Below are 12,822 nucleotides of genomic sequence, written 5' to 3' on the forward strand. Positions count from 1 at the left end.
CAGAACCCTGAGTCCGGACGTACTCAATACTTAGCCATTTTTGAGAACTTCAGAACAACACAGGGAAAAAGTCCGAGCCTAGTGCAGACGCACTGAGCTCTAGTGCGGGTCAGACACCCGCACTCAGGACTTAGGCAATTATCTGAAGTTCAATGCAGAAAAAAGTACGAGCATAGTGCAGACGCACTGAGCTCCAGTGCGGGTCAAGCACTCGCACTCAGGACTTAGACAAAATTCAAAGCTAAAAGAAAAACAGTTATTTGGACGCGTCTCAACCCAATGCGGCCCAGTGCACCTACACTCGCGCAGCCAGATGTGTAAACCTATATAAGGATGGGTCCCCAAGGCATAAGATAACTAACTCATCTCAGAATTCTGAAAGAGTTTATTTTTAGACAGAATTTTGAGAGACAGAGGTTGGCTACTCTACTTCCATGAGCATATGAGGGTATATGCTTATAAGTCAATTTTTTTCGTTTTTAAAATCCAACAAATCGATCTGAACCGTTAGATGTGATCTCTATATTGAAATGTGCTTGGAGACCAAATTTTACATTTTTCTGAATTTTTTTACTATTTATTAAGCCCCTTAAAAGATCGCTGATCCAACTGTGGCTTCTGATTTTACAGCTTTATTAAGCCTCTGTTGGATTAGCGATTTTCAAAGTTGCTTAATAAATAGTAAAAAAAAATCAGAAAATTGTAAAATTTGGTCTCCAAGCACATTTCAATATAGAGATCATATTTAACTGTTCAGATCGACTTATTGAATTTTAAAAACGAAAAAATGACTTATAAGCATATACCCTCATATGCACTTGTAAGTAGAGCAACCAACATCTATATATATATATATATAGAGGAGGGTTATAATGCCCCAACCGCTTTTACCCCAAAATATCCCACTATTTGGATCACACATCTAATTTCAGATTGACGTTCCAGATTATTTCCACTCCAAACCTTTCAACTTCTCAAACGCCTTTGTCTCTCCTCTCCAGTTACTATCGCTCGCTTCTCTCTTCTCCACTGATCGAAACTCGCACGCGAAGGAACTCGCTCTCCTCTCCATCAACGAAGTTCACTTCTTTCCTGCCATGAATGAAACTCACTCTCCTTCCAACAGTGAACACAAGGTGGCTCTTCCAACTGATCTGGGACATTGAGATTTCCAAGACTTTACAAAAATAAACAAATATTAGGTGCTTGTCTGATGAGACAAATAGAACAACACCAGCTCTAGCAATCGAGGATTTAAAATTTTTTAAGGAAGAATTGGTTTATTCACCAAGGCTCAGTTTCTTCACTTTCATGGAGAGCCTGAACCGCCTCACCTCACTTCTACCCAATTCAACACTTGTATTCGGATTCATCCACATTTCCTCGGTGGAAGTCGGCCATAAATCAATTACACAAGCCGTACGAAACTTCTTCTGTATCAAATTCGAAAACATCCATAAACAATTAGGCCATGTTTGGTTGTGGAGTAAGAGGTGGAGTAAACCCCTTATTTCACATTTAAGAAGCCAAACGAGGAGTAAAATTGATGGAGTAAGATGGAGTAAGGTTTGAATTAAACCAGTGTAACTTACTCCACCTAGAAAGGTGGTTTAGCTTACTCCACCAAACATGATTAAGTTACTCCGATTTAACTTGAAGTAAGCAATTTACTCCGGTTTAAAGTTACTCCACAGCCAAACATGACCTTAGTGATTTGACAATTTTGAAAACCAATTCCATAGTTAATTAGTGATTTAACAAATTCACTCACTTCCAAGAAATTACTCAATGGTTCGCTAGGAGAGAGGTAGAGAGAGGAGCCACCCACGTTCATAGTTGGGAAGATCTAGTAAGTTTCATTCATGGAAGAGGAGGAGCAAACATTCGTAACGGAGAGGAGAGCGAGTTCCTTTGCGGCGAGTTACGTTCAGTGGAGAAGAGGGGAGCGAATGATAGCAACTGGAGAGGAGAGTCAGAGTCATTTGAGAAGTTGAAAGGTCTAGCGTGAAAATAATCTGGATGGTCCATCTGTAATTAGATGTGTGGTTCAGATAGTGAGATACGTTTGAGGTAAAAGTGTTAAGGTATTTTAACCCTCCTCATATAGATATATGTTGAAGAAGCATCAAGGTTGCTTTTGCATAACTAAACATCAAGGTTGCTTTTGCATTTCTTAAAATGCGGTGCCATTTTTGCATGGAATATTAAAAAGTATAGCAAAGCATTAAAATGAAGTTCTTGATTATTGTTTTATAAAATTAAATTGTTTGCGGCGTCTATATATGCTATGTTTGTTGTTTTAGTTAGATCGCATATTTAAAAATTAAACTGACAAATGAATATTTCAAATTAGAAAACTTGAGCCTATCTTTGACAGACATCGTATAATCAATCGTTGGACCCTCCTCCCAGCATATATATAGAAGAATGTGGCTTTGAAATTCAATATTTTTAAATTTGGACCCTCCTCCCAGCATATATATGCAAGCAACATAAAAAAGATGAAACAGCACAAACAAAAATTTATTGTGAAAAATATCATAATTAAAAAACCATCAAATTTGAAATAGACGAAAATAGTTAAATATCAAAAATAAAAAACAGAAAATGGAATATGCAAGTCCCCCCCACAATAGAAAAAAAAAAGAATACTTTCAAATTTCATACCCTAATAAGTCAATTTAAGAAAAAAAAATGTCAAGTCAGAAATATTGATGTTAAAGATATAAAAATCCGGAATGTAAAAATAATTGAGTCAGGATTCGGGTTGGGATCGGTTTAGCAATTTATCCACAGGCCCCAATAACCTTAGCGAAAAGCCCAAAACCAATTAAAAAGACGCCTCTCCTGTCTCCAATTTTCAGAATACGTATCATACCTGACGTGCAAGCTGAAAATTAGGACCGTTTTTTTTAGCATGACACAAATCTTAAAGCAGCCCCTATAATCACAGCAGCTATCGAATTAAGTTTGATCTGAACCGTTCGTTCTTTTAAATTGCACCTCAGGTATCTGGACGGATACGGATTAGAGCTGGTCAAGGTCCTATCGCTCTCCAAATCACTGGCATGACCAAATTATTAATGGCATGACCAACTTATTGAGCCTAATTAATTCTATTCGTTCCCTAAGACCTTCACCTCCTATGGACACGGCGTAGCGGCGTGGATCACGCATTTCACGTGTCCATACTCCATAAAACTCTCTTTAGAAATCTATACATTCCACGAGTTCAATCCCAGACCCAGTCGACACAGAAAGCCGAAAACTAACTCCAAATTACAACTCCTCTCCAGTCTCCAACAGAGGTCACCCAGCTGGAAATGGAGCTCTCCAGTCTCGAGGGTTCCTTGCTCTCTTCTATCCCCCACCGCCGATCTCCGGCGATCTTCCGTCATTGCGTCATCACCTACAATCGAGGTACTTCCAGTAAACATATCGTTGTTACTTAGTTTTGAACACTGCACGAGTGAGTGAGCGAGCGAGCGAATGCGTGCGTGTGTGTGCTTGGGATGACTTTTCGTTTTTCTTTGATTGATTCAGGATTTAGAAATTCTTCTACTAAATGGCGCAGATCGCTTGATCTGGATCGAGTTGGGATGGTTTTAAGTCGTGGGGTGAAATCCAAAGAGGATTTAAAGGAAGATTGGGAGCTGGATGAAGGAGAAGAGAAGAGTGATTTCTGGAATCCTCTTGATCTGCTTGAGGACCTGAGGGTTAAGGTTTGTTCACCGCCTGTTTGTGTTTTTGTCTCAGTAATTATGCTTCTATTAGCAGCATTTCTAATTTGATGTACTGTGGTGATTGATGTTCAAAATGAAATCCTCAAAATGTTCTCCAAATGCTTTATGGAGTACCTTAATGATTACTTTTGACTACAAGCCTAAACCTGAAGAAAAAAAAAAAATTATTTGTGATCATAGTATTTTTTTTTTTTTAATCATGTTGGAGTTACAATCTTGAAGTCTTGCTTATATACCCTGTATAACCAAATCAACTTGCTTGTTTCTAACAAAATAGCAAATAGGTAACTACTTCATAACACCCTTAGCGGCCTAATAATGTATACATAATTAGTTGGCAAATAAATGAACAAGTTGTTATTATAGCCTAAGTAGGCTCTTGTTCATGAATCATTGTCCCCTTTTGCTATCTTCTATGATAACATATTTCCTTCTTTTTTTCACTATGTACCCCCAGGTTTTTTTTATATATAATTGAAATCCAAATTTACACCTCGCAACAATCCCTAATCTACTAGCCACACCCATCCTAACACAATTTTTTTCATCCTATACTGTAACCTTTGTACACTATCATTCTAATTTTTATAAATACCCTTGTATTCACTACAATCAATGTCTTTTTTAAAATATATATATATATATATAGAGTGTGGCTAATTTGCTACCGGAAGCACTTTGACCGAGGTGCTTCCGGGGCTATATTAGCACATGTGATGTTCAAACAACAAATCCAAACCGTTAGATGTTTAATCTATATTAAAATCTACTTGGAGACCAAATTTTACATTTTTTGGAATTTTTTTACTATTTATTAAGATAGTTTGAAAGTCGCTGTTTTTTACGGTGCAGAAATTTACTGAAATCAGCGGTTTTCAAACCAGCTTAATAAATAGTAAAAAAATTCCAAAAAATGTAAAATTTGGTCTCCAAGTAGATTATAATATAGATTAAACATCTAACGGTTTAGATTTGTCATTTGAACATCAAAAAATAAAAAAAACAGTGGCAGCACCTCCGGCTAAAATGCTGCCGGCAGCAAATTAGCTGGACCCTATATATATATATATATATATTTTGCTTGCTCTAGTACACCCACTTATCATATGTCACGCTACATTTTTCTGAACGATAGATGTCTATTCATCTCGTATTATTATTCTTTTTTATATCTGCACATTTTCTCTTTGCTGATGAATACTCTATGTCCTTCAGTGCTCATGTACTGGTTGAGTGTGTTGATCCTTTTTTTGTAAGTTGAGAGTTGCAATCCTCCTATGTAGTTTTTGCTCTGGTATCTATATACCAGTATTTCAGACCATAGCATCTTGATCTTTCTGCATATGCTTTGTCATATCGGTCCCCTTCAACCCCATTTTTTCTTGCTCTTTTGTAGCCAGCATTTGACTACATCTCTCGTCCCGACGTGTATCGGTTACTTTCTTCTCACTGCATTTTTGCTGTTGTCTTTTTGGTAGAAGGCCATATACATTTTTCTCAAAACAAGTTATTTTAGTAAATTTTCATTGTGATCTCTTGCTTTTAGAGCTAGCACACAACATGTCATCATTTGAAATTTTTTTTCCCTCTGAACGTGTCACAATCGTGTCTATTCTGCCAAAATCCCCAATTGTTCATCATTTTTGCCTACATCTTTAATCAAATTTTAGTTAATAGCCTCAGTGTAATCATCATGGGTGTGTTCGGCAGAGCGGCTTAGAGCACTGCAGCTTAACAATTTAAGCTGTGTTCAGGAATGACTGTTCGGCACATGACTCTAGGGAAGTGTGTAGGTTGGAGTGGGAGAGAGGTGACAGAAAATATAAATAAATGAACAGAGGGTTTAAGCTGGGCGCTAAGGAGGCGCTGAGAAAGTGAATTTCTCAAGGAGAGAGGAAAGCCAGCTTAATTTTCTGTTCTAAGGAACCTAAAGCTGAAAGCCTTAAGCCCATCTAAGCCTCACCTGTTCGGCCCGCTTAAGGCCTTAAGGAAGACAAAGGAGGCTAAAGCCAGTCTGCCGAACACGTACCATAGGCTTTATTGAGCAGCTGAAATTTTCAAGCTGGATGTCTTATATAATAATCTTCATAGTAATGCATCATTCAAGAATGATATCAGACTACTGTTCTATGACGATATATATATTTTGGTTCAATAATGAGTTTTAATTCTATTTTATGCAGGTGGATTCTGAGACAACTTATAAAGTTCTTGTTTACGGGTCTGGTGTTTTGGCAGCTTTATTGATAACTTCAGCCATTACTTCAGCGATTGATTCTATTCCTCTGGTATGTTAATAATCTCTTTCTATATTTGTTCATTCCATATTAATTTCACCAAATACTTCATCAAGTTTCAATTTTTGAAATTGGATTTCTAGGTTCCAAAGTTGTTTGAAGTAGTTGGGCTCAGCTACACTGTCTGGTTCAGTGTTCGCTATTTAATCTTCAAGGTGATTTAATTAAACTATTATAATAATCCTTAAGATATAAATAAGGCTTGATTAGGTACCATTTTGGGGCAGTTTTTTGACAATGAAATATTTTGTTGTTGCCACTCTTTCCATCTTAGGTATTTTCTATGGTAGTAATTGGGTAGCAAGTTCCTTTACCAATTTCCTGAATATCCCTAGTGAGCTACTGAGTTTGATTTGTTAAACAAATGTTTTGAAAGTTTAGGTTTAGTTTGTTGTTCCAGAACACTTAAAGCTAAAATCTTAAACAGCTTCATTTCCTTCCATTCTTTTAGAAAAAGAAAAAGAAAAAGAAAAAAAAGAGAGGATAGTAATTAGTATGCCTAGAGGTTCTGCGCACATGATAAAGCCAATGGAACATGTGAACACTTCTGAAATTTTAATATGCTTTAAATTTATGAAATAATAACCAATATTCTCCAAATTTTTGGTTTGCTTATGGTATCCTCTGCTGATGAAATTTGACTGAAGTTGCAATCCATAAAAAAAACTTGCATTCAGAAAGGGACAATATCAGTACCCTTTTTCATAGCAATGCTGTCTCAACAAACACCAGTTGAATTTTGTTTTTCAGAAAATTTCTGTTCTACTAATAATGGAGTGTGTTTAGTACAACATGCAAATTTAACTGTCCTACCAGATCTGTGCTACTTTTTAAAATTTCTAGTGTATTTTTTTTTTTTATGTAGGAAAATAGGGATGAGCTGTTTTCCAAAGTTGATGACCTCAAGAACCAAATATTTGGTGATAGCGATGATTGATTGTGTTAGTTGACAACTCTTGGTAATCTTTGTGCATGGTTTTATTGGTTTAAATGTCAAGTGATGCTAGAAGCACATATTGTTAGTTAGCCTTTAGTCCTTTGAGCATAGGGTTCAATCTTAGATATCTTTGTTTTAGTTTTAAGTGAGACATCTTATGGCACTACCGGTACAGTTTCTCCTCCCTTTTTTTTCTAGTTTTTTTCTTAGGATATGTCAAGCTCAGCTGTTTCTATTTTTACAGTTAAATAATTTGATCATGCGATCAGTAGGAAATCTGATATTGGTCTCTGAAGTATTAGACGTAGTTTAAGTATCTTGTTTGTGGTTTCAGCTCTTACTGTTGCACTGGATTAAATCAGAACCTTCACCTATTTTTCCCATGGCATTCATTTGGCATTTGATTGAAGTGAAACCTTGCATGGTAGTATATTTTGATGTTTTATTGGATGTTGCAAGGAAGTTGAAATTATTGGAATATTTCGGTTTTCTTTGGTGTGTTTGGGTCGTCAAAGAAATACTACAAAAATAGTGTTATCAAATTGAATTAAATTAGAATCATCGTATATCTTATGCACGAGATTCTTTTTTTGAGTAAATTATTCATGAGATTCTTGTTTAGGAATATGATATGAAGAGTAAAACTAGGGTGTTCTTAAGCTTACCAAAGTGTTTGGTGAGCTAAACTCCAAAATCTATTATATCGGTTTCAAATGACTAAGTCGTTAAAATCCATCTACTTCACAAGTGATGAATTTACATACAAAAATTTTAAGTGTTCGAATTATTTTAGTATAAAGTAAGCGGTCAAAATTAGAAGGTTTATAAATTAATTTTAGCGCATTCATTTTTTTAGCACTTTTTGACCACTTGACTTTATATAAAATTAATTTGAAATTTTAAAAACTTTAGATGTAAATTCATCACTCGTAAAGTAAATTGGTTTCAACGGTTTGGATTTATTGTTTGAAGCTAATTTAATAGGTTTTGGAGTTTAAGCTCACCAAACACCTTTGTGAGCTTAAGAACACCCTAGTTCTACTCTGATCATGAATATTTGAAGGAAGATTGAATAAAAGTATTTAACAGCGTCTGCAATGGCACCTGCAGTAAAGATATTTCTTAATGATTCTTTTTTTTTGGGTTGAAAGCCCGTAGGCATTGTATTAATACGAAAGGAAAATTACAGCACCCATTAGATTCAGTATCCATTATTACAAAGAAAGTCAAAACAAAAACCCCTAATATAGTGCTGAGCCTTCCCTTGCTTTGCTGCTAAAAGTCTGAGAAGAGGGTAAGTGAAACCAACATATTCGAATGTTTAAACTAGTCTGATGTATTATTTTTAAATAAATATTGCTAAATAATTATTTTTAAATAGTATTATAATAATTCATTTTGTCAAATTAAAATATTGTTAACTCATTCTTTTTTATGAAGTTGTCTGATATATAATTCCAGTTATAAAGCAACATATTAAACTTCACTATGCTTTCTATAAAACAGCATATTAAACTTCACTATTCTTTCAACAAGCCACCAAATCATTCTCTGTTTCAATCAACCTAAATAATAAGGGACAAACTGAAACATGTAGAAGTAGAACTATCGAAAAAGTGCAAGCAAAAAGTATCAACCTTTCATGCATAAATAACACCAATCTTAACCTAAATATCATAAATTTAGCACATAAACTAAATAACACAAATCCTAAAAGAATGTAATATTTACAGCTTTGCTATCACAAATTACAGCACGGGCAGCTATGTTACAAGGGTGTCGGCAATGAAAGATAAGAGAAGTACAAATACAAATCACATGAATAGAATACAACAGATGGAAAGAGATACATCAGTGTTTAAGCCGTGTAAACAGACATCAAATGATAATCAATCGAGAAAGAATCACGTCAAACCTAACTTAAGACGCGCTAGAGCTGTTCACAGCAGCTTTGATAACACCTGTTACGATGAATTAGCAGGCTGCTTTTGTGGCTTTGTTCCCACACAAGTTTAAATTTACAGCAGCTTTGATAGTACTTGCCACGATGTGAAGACGGCTGTTCTTGCAGCTTCAACTAATGCAGGGTTCTGGTAGATGCTGTAAATTGCATCAAGACATATGCAAATCACATCAGAAAGAGAGCATTTTTGTCTCAAAGATCATTTGCTGATATTTCACCAATTCAGTAAAGAGCAGGGTTCAAATGTCTAATGTCTTTCATGCCTCACATCCTTCTCTGTTTTCAAAGTCCAAACAAGTCCAAATAGTCAATCCAAAACGCTCAACATGATCTCTTTATTAAAATGAGTTTGGAGACCAGATTTTACAATTTTTTTGAATTTTTTTACTATTTTTTAGATGGGTGCAAAAATCACTGTTTTCGGATGGTGAGAATATTCTGAAAAACGTGTACCTATATAAAAAAAGATAAACAAATTCCAAATTTTTTTTTTTTTTTTTATCTCCAAGCACATTTTAATATGAAGATCATGTTGAGCGGTTCGGATCAACTGTTTGACTTTGATAACGGAGATAAGGATGTGAGGCACAAATGAGGCAGGAAAGACAAGAGGCATTTGAACCATGTTATTCAGTAAATAAAGCATCACTCGGCCTTTATTAATTCTCAGTATTTCCGTAACTATAAGATAATTCTCTACCCTTGTCCTTCAAAGCAATTAACAATAATTTGCTTAGAGAATGAATAAATGAACTTTAATGTTTAACATACCCAATAGCAGTAGCACTCCACGATGCGACATTGTAAACAACATTAGCACCATCCCAAGCCTTGCGTATTCTACTCTTCTTCTTTTTCACCTCGAATGTTTTGCTAAGAACTGGTAATTTATAAATAATCTATATTGTTAGTGTGATTATGTTAACAAGGGTGAAATTATAGAAGAAGTAGGGAATGATAAAGAACACCTTTTTGTAGTTCATTAGGAGTTAGATCCTGCAAACATGAAATTTTCAACTTTAAGAAAAGAAGATCATTATGGTCTGCTTTGTAACCTCAATTTCTTCAGAAATGGATCCTTTCTCACTGATTAATATATAGAGAAACTATAGGACTGGATTAATATGTACTTTTCAAGAAGCTTGATTTGGGGTCCAGGTCGTTTGTTTATATTTTGCTTTATTTTTGGACGATGATTGGTAAAAATTTTTTTCAATGCAATCATCTTAGCTTCTATTTACAAAGTCGTTTTAGCGTAAAGTATCTGTCGATGATTGGTAAAATACTTTTTCAATTCATCACAATCACAACTAAAGGTGCAGTTTAAAATGTACTGAAAATCAAACAAATCTGGACATGGTCAAATAATGATAAAAAATATATACAGTAGTTTGTTCTTTCAGATGTTGGACTTTGGCAATAGCAAGTCAATTTTAAGGCTTTGGCACTGTACCATCATATGGCATAAGCTTGCAAGTACTGGTATCAAATGAACAGTACCTTAGTTTCCTTCAGTGATAATAGGTATGCTGCCATGAAACATGCAATTCCTTCTACTATATCCTCTTGTTTCACAAGAACAAAACCATCTTGGTCTGATTCACCATCGCCACAGAAATTTTTCACTTCCCATGCCTCTGCTTTATTAATAATTGACCATGATGCAGCCTCATCTAAGAACACATAAGGTTCAGAACATAATTGTATAATTACAGATATGTGGGAACAAATAGAAAAACTTGTTTCAGATAGTTCAGAACATAATTGTTTAATTACAAATATGGGGGGACAAATAGCAAAAACTTGTTTCAGATTTAAGAAAGTTACCTGGATTGACCTGGTATAAGCTGCCAATTTTGTCTAGGAAATCAGGTGATTCAACCCTTGATTTCAGGAGATCCCTTATCTGAATAGTATAGACAAAGTTACACAATTTAATTGGTTCCCCAATAACAAAATAAAAAACAAGCTGAAACCTGGGCAACAGTAAAATTTTCAAAATTAAAATATAGTTTTAGTCTGCCACCATAAAATTGTGTAAGATTCAGAATATATAAAGATGATATAGTCAAAGTCACAAGTAAACTATCACTAAACCAATTATTCATTCTGATCCCTAAAGAGTGCAACATATTCTGTAGTTCTGTAATTACTATTTCCAAGAAGTTCTCCTGTAGTATCTAGAACCACAAGTTTTGTTAGATCTGAACCTCTAAATACTGCATCATGTCCTTCACTTCTTCAAATTTATAATATCTATTAATTGAGTTCTAACTACTATTTTACCAAAAAGTTCACTGAATCGTTTAATTTGGAAAAATATGGGCCTTAAAGAGCAGAAATTACGGAATCAAAAGAATGAAAACATCTCTAATCGGACAAATCTTACCTCATCGGTCTCGTAACCAGTATCTGTTGGTGATCGATTAGACAATTCTCCCGCCTCCTCCATCTCTTCTTCCTCTATCAGAGTTGACGCTTCCTCGGTGGCTGAATCTGATTTCGAATCGGATTCTTCTCCAAGCACTTCGAGCGCTCTCAAGCACTGTTGAAGGACTTTCTGGACAGCTTTCCGGCGATCTTCCTGCAGGTCCGCCTCAACCAACGACGACAACGACGCCTCCGCCGCGGCGCAGGAGGAGGAAACCGATCCACTTGGCTGTGGCCGAGTGGATGAAGCCGAGGAGGAAGCCATGGTGAAACCCTAACCCTAGGAGGGAAAGGCTGAAGAGGTGGAGTGCAATGATTAAAACATTATATAGGAAGAAAGCCAGAGAAGAGGTGAGATATATAAAAATCCCGATCCCTATGGTAACCCAAATTTTGAATTTGAATCTGAACCGTCAGATCAGTTTTGGCACGAATATGAAAGGCCCCTGGCATTTCTACCTCCCACCGGATTGTTCTGAATTCTGATGGGACGGTCAGAATACAAGCTCAACATTTGAGGTAATTTAGGGAAGAATGGGGTGAAATTTAGAAAAGGTCGTTTACTTTTTCTTCTTATTTTGTGTTTGGGTTAAATTGTCCTGTGATAAAGGCTTGGATTATTTAAATATGTTTGGCTTATAATAAGATAAAAACGTATTGAGGGAGAATCTGCTTGTTTAAGACTAATTGATTGGTGTTGTACAATCATCTCCATTCTGTCATGAAATAGGAGGGGGGGTTTTTTTTTTCATATAATAAAGTCAAATTGTAACTGGCAGGTAAATATTATACTTTTGGGTATATAGGACAATGCTATGTTTTATTGGACAAAGATATAAATAAAATTTCTGAATTTATCATGATAAATATAGTACAAGATAATAAATTGAAAATTTGATGGAAATTATTTTCTAGATTATAAAAAAATTGAAAATTCTGAATGACTCAATCAAAATCATTTTCCTATGCTTATTTTATTATAAAAATATTATGCAATAAAGAAATAAATTGTTACAAGTAGAACAAGTACATGGCAGTATGCATTACTAAATATTCAAATTAAAACAAACGGGTCAAGGAAGGAAATATGAATTATTCTCTTTATTTGATCACTTGGTATGAAACAAATTATAAATCACTATTATTATTGTAGTAAGTCATAATGACAAATAATACGAAAGCTTTTAGGAATTATTTGTTTATTTTTTTTATCAAAGCCCATAGACGTACAACACTCACAATATACATTCTCTATTTCTGTGTCCTGCATGATTCAATTCTAGATTCTCTTGTAGGAAAATATAATCCTTAGTCAGCTGAACTACACAACGCTAGGCGAAATTATTTTTTTATTAAGTGCATTTTACATCTTTAATTAATATATATTAATTTTTATATTACTTTTGTAAACTTGAATATGTTTGTTACTCTGATTAAATCTAAGAAACCAAC

At 34.9% G+C, this 12,822-nt stretch overlaps 3 protein-coding genes across 4 annotated transcripts; 1 reads left to right on the top strand and 2 right to left on the bottom strand.

Annotated features, from left to right (window-relative positions):
- Positions 1 to 907: 907 nt before the first annotated feature.
- Positions 908 to 1,839, bottom strand: LOC144552436 (uncharacterized). The gene is made up of 3 exons (XM_078300426.1): positions 1,772 to 1,839; positions 1,289 to 1,433; positions 908 to 1,177 (listed from the first exon to the last, which is right to left on the bottom strand). Exons 1-3 carry the CDS (start codon positions 1,832 to 1,834, stop codon positions 1,005 to 1,007), a joined length of 381 nt encoding a protein of 126 aa, XP_078156552.1. The 5' UTR covers positions 1,835 to 1,839; the 3' UTR covers positions 908 to 1,004.
- Positions 1,840 to 3,247: 1,408 nt separating this feature from the next.
- On the top strand, positions 3,248 to 7,253 carry LOC144552753 (protein CURVATURE THYLAKOID 1A, chloroplastic-like). 2 transcript variants are annotated; one of them, XM_078300749.1, is made up of 5 exons: positions 3,248 to 3,420; positions 3,544 to 3,737; positions 5,927 to 6,031; positions 6,124 to 6,195; positions 6,906 to 7,253. In XM_078300749.1, exons 1-5 carry the CDS (start codon positions 3,324 to 3,326, stop codon positions 6,975 to 6,977), a joined length of 540 nt encoding a protein of 179 aa, XP_078156875.1. In that variant the 5' UTR covers positions 3,248 to 3,323; the 3' UTR covers positions 6,978 to 7,253. The 2 variants fall into 2 exon arrangements, with proteins under 2 accessions (XP_078156875.1, XP_078156876.1); XM_078300750.1 differs by having other exon boundaries at positions 3,544 to 3,722.
- Positions 7,254 to 8,576: 1,323 nt separating this feature from the next.
- LOC144552669 (uncharacterized) lies at positions 8,577 to 11,706 on the bottom strand. Its single transcript, XM_078300657.1, has 6 exons — positions 11,330 to 11,706; positions 10,768 to 10,846; positions 10,441 to 10,613; positions 9,909 to 9,936; positions 9,712 to 9,820; positions 8,577 to 9,077 (listed from the first exon to the last, which is right to left on the bottom strand). The coding sequence occupies exons 1-6, from the start codon at positions 11,633 to 11,635 to the stop codon at positions 8,996 to 8,998; spliced, it is 777 nt and encodes a 258-aa protein (XP_078156783.1). The 5' UTR covers positions 11,636 to 11,706; the 3' UTR covers positions 8,577 to 8,995.
- Between the last annotated feature and the right edge of the window lie 1,116 nt (positions 11,707 to 12,822).

Source organism: Carex rostrata, chromosome 4 (genome assembly GCF_964058835.1).
Source record: "Carex rostrata chromosome 4, lpCarRost1.2, whole genome shotgun sequence".
Lineage (NCBI taxonomy): Eukaryota > Viridiplantae > Streptophyta > Magnoliopsida > Poales > Cyperaceae > Carex > Carex rostrata.

Excerpts from the sequence above, each read along its gene's own strand:
- LOC144552436 (XM_078300426.1), bottom strand. The coding sequence starts at position 1,834 with ATGAACGTGGGTGGCTCCTCTCTCTACCTCTCTCCTAGCGAACCATTG. Across the intron at positions 1,434-1,771 it reads CATTGAGTAATTTCTTGGAA|AAGAAGTTTCGTACGGCTTG; the intron begins GTGAGTGAATTT and ends AATTTGATACAG. Across the intron at positions 1,178-1,288 it reads AGTGAAGAAACTGAGCCTTG|TCTTGGAAATCTCAATGTCC; the intron begins GTGAATAAACCA and ends ATTTTTGTAAAG.
- LOC144552753 (XM_078300749.1), top strand. The coding sequence starts at position 3,324 with ATGGAGCTCTCCAGTCTCGAGGGTTCCTTGCTCTCTTCTATCCCCCAC. Across the intron at positions 3,738-5,926 it reads TTAAGGTTTGTTCACCGCCT|GTGGATTCTGAGACAACTTA; the intron begins GTTTGTGTTTTT and ends TATTTTATGCAG. Across the intron at positions 6,196-6,905 it reads TTCGCTATTTAATCTTCAAG|GAAAATAGGGATGAGCTGTT; the intron begins GTGATTTAATTA and ends TTTTTTATGTAG.
- LOC144552669 (XM_078300657.1), bottom strand. The coding sequence starts at position 11,635 with ATGGCTTCCTCCTCGGCTTCATCCACTCGGCCACAGCCAAGTGGATCG. Across the intron at positions 10,847-11,329 it reads CTGGTTACGAGACCGATGAG|ATAAGGGATCTCCTGAAATC; the intron begins GTAAGATTTGTC and ends TATACTATTCAG. Across the intron at positions 9,937-10,440 it reads TATCACTGAAGGAAACTAAG|GATCTAACTCCTAATGAACT; the intron begins GTACTGTTCATT and ends TCATGTTTGCAG.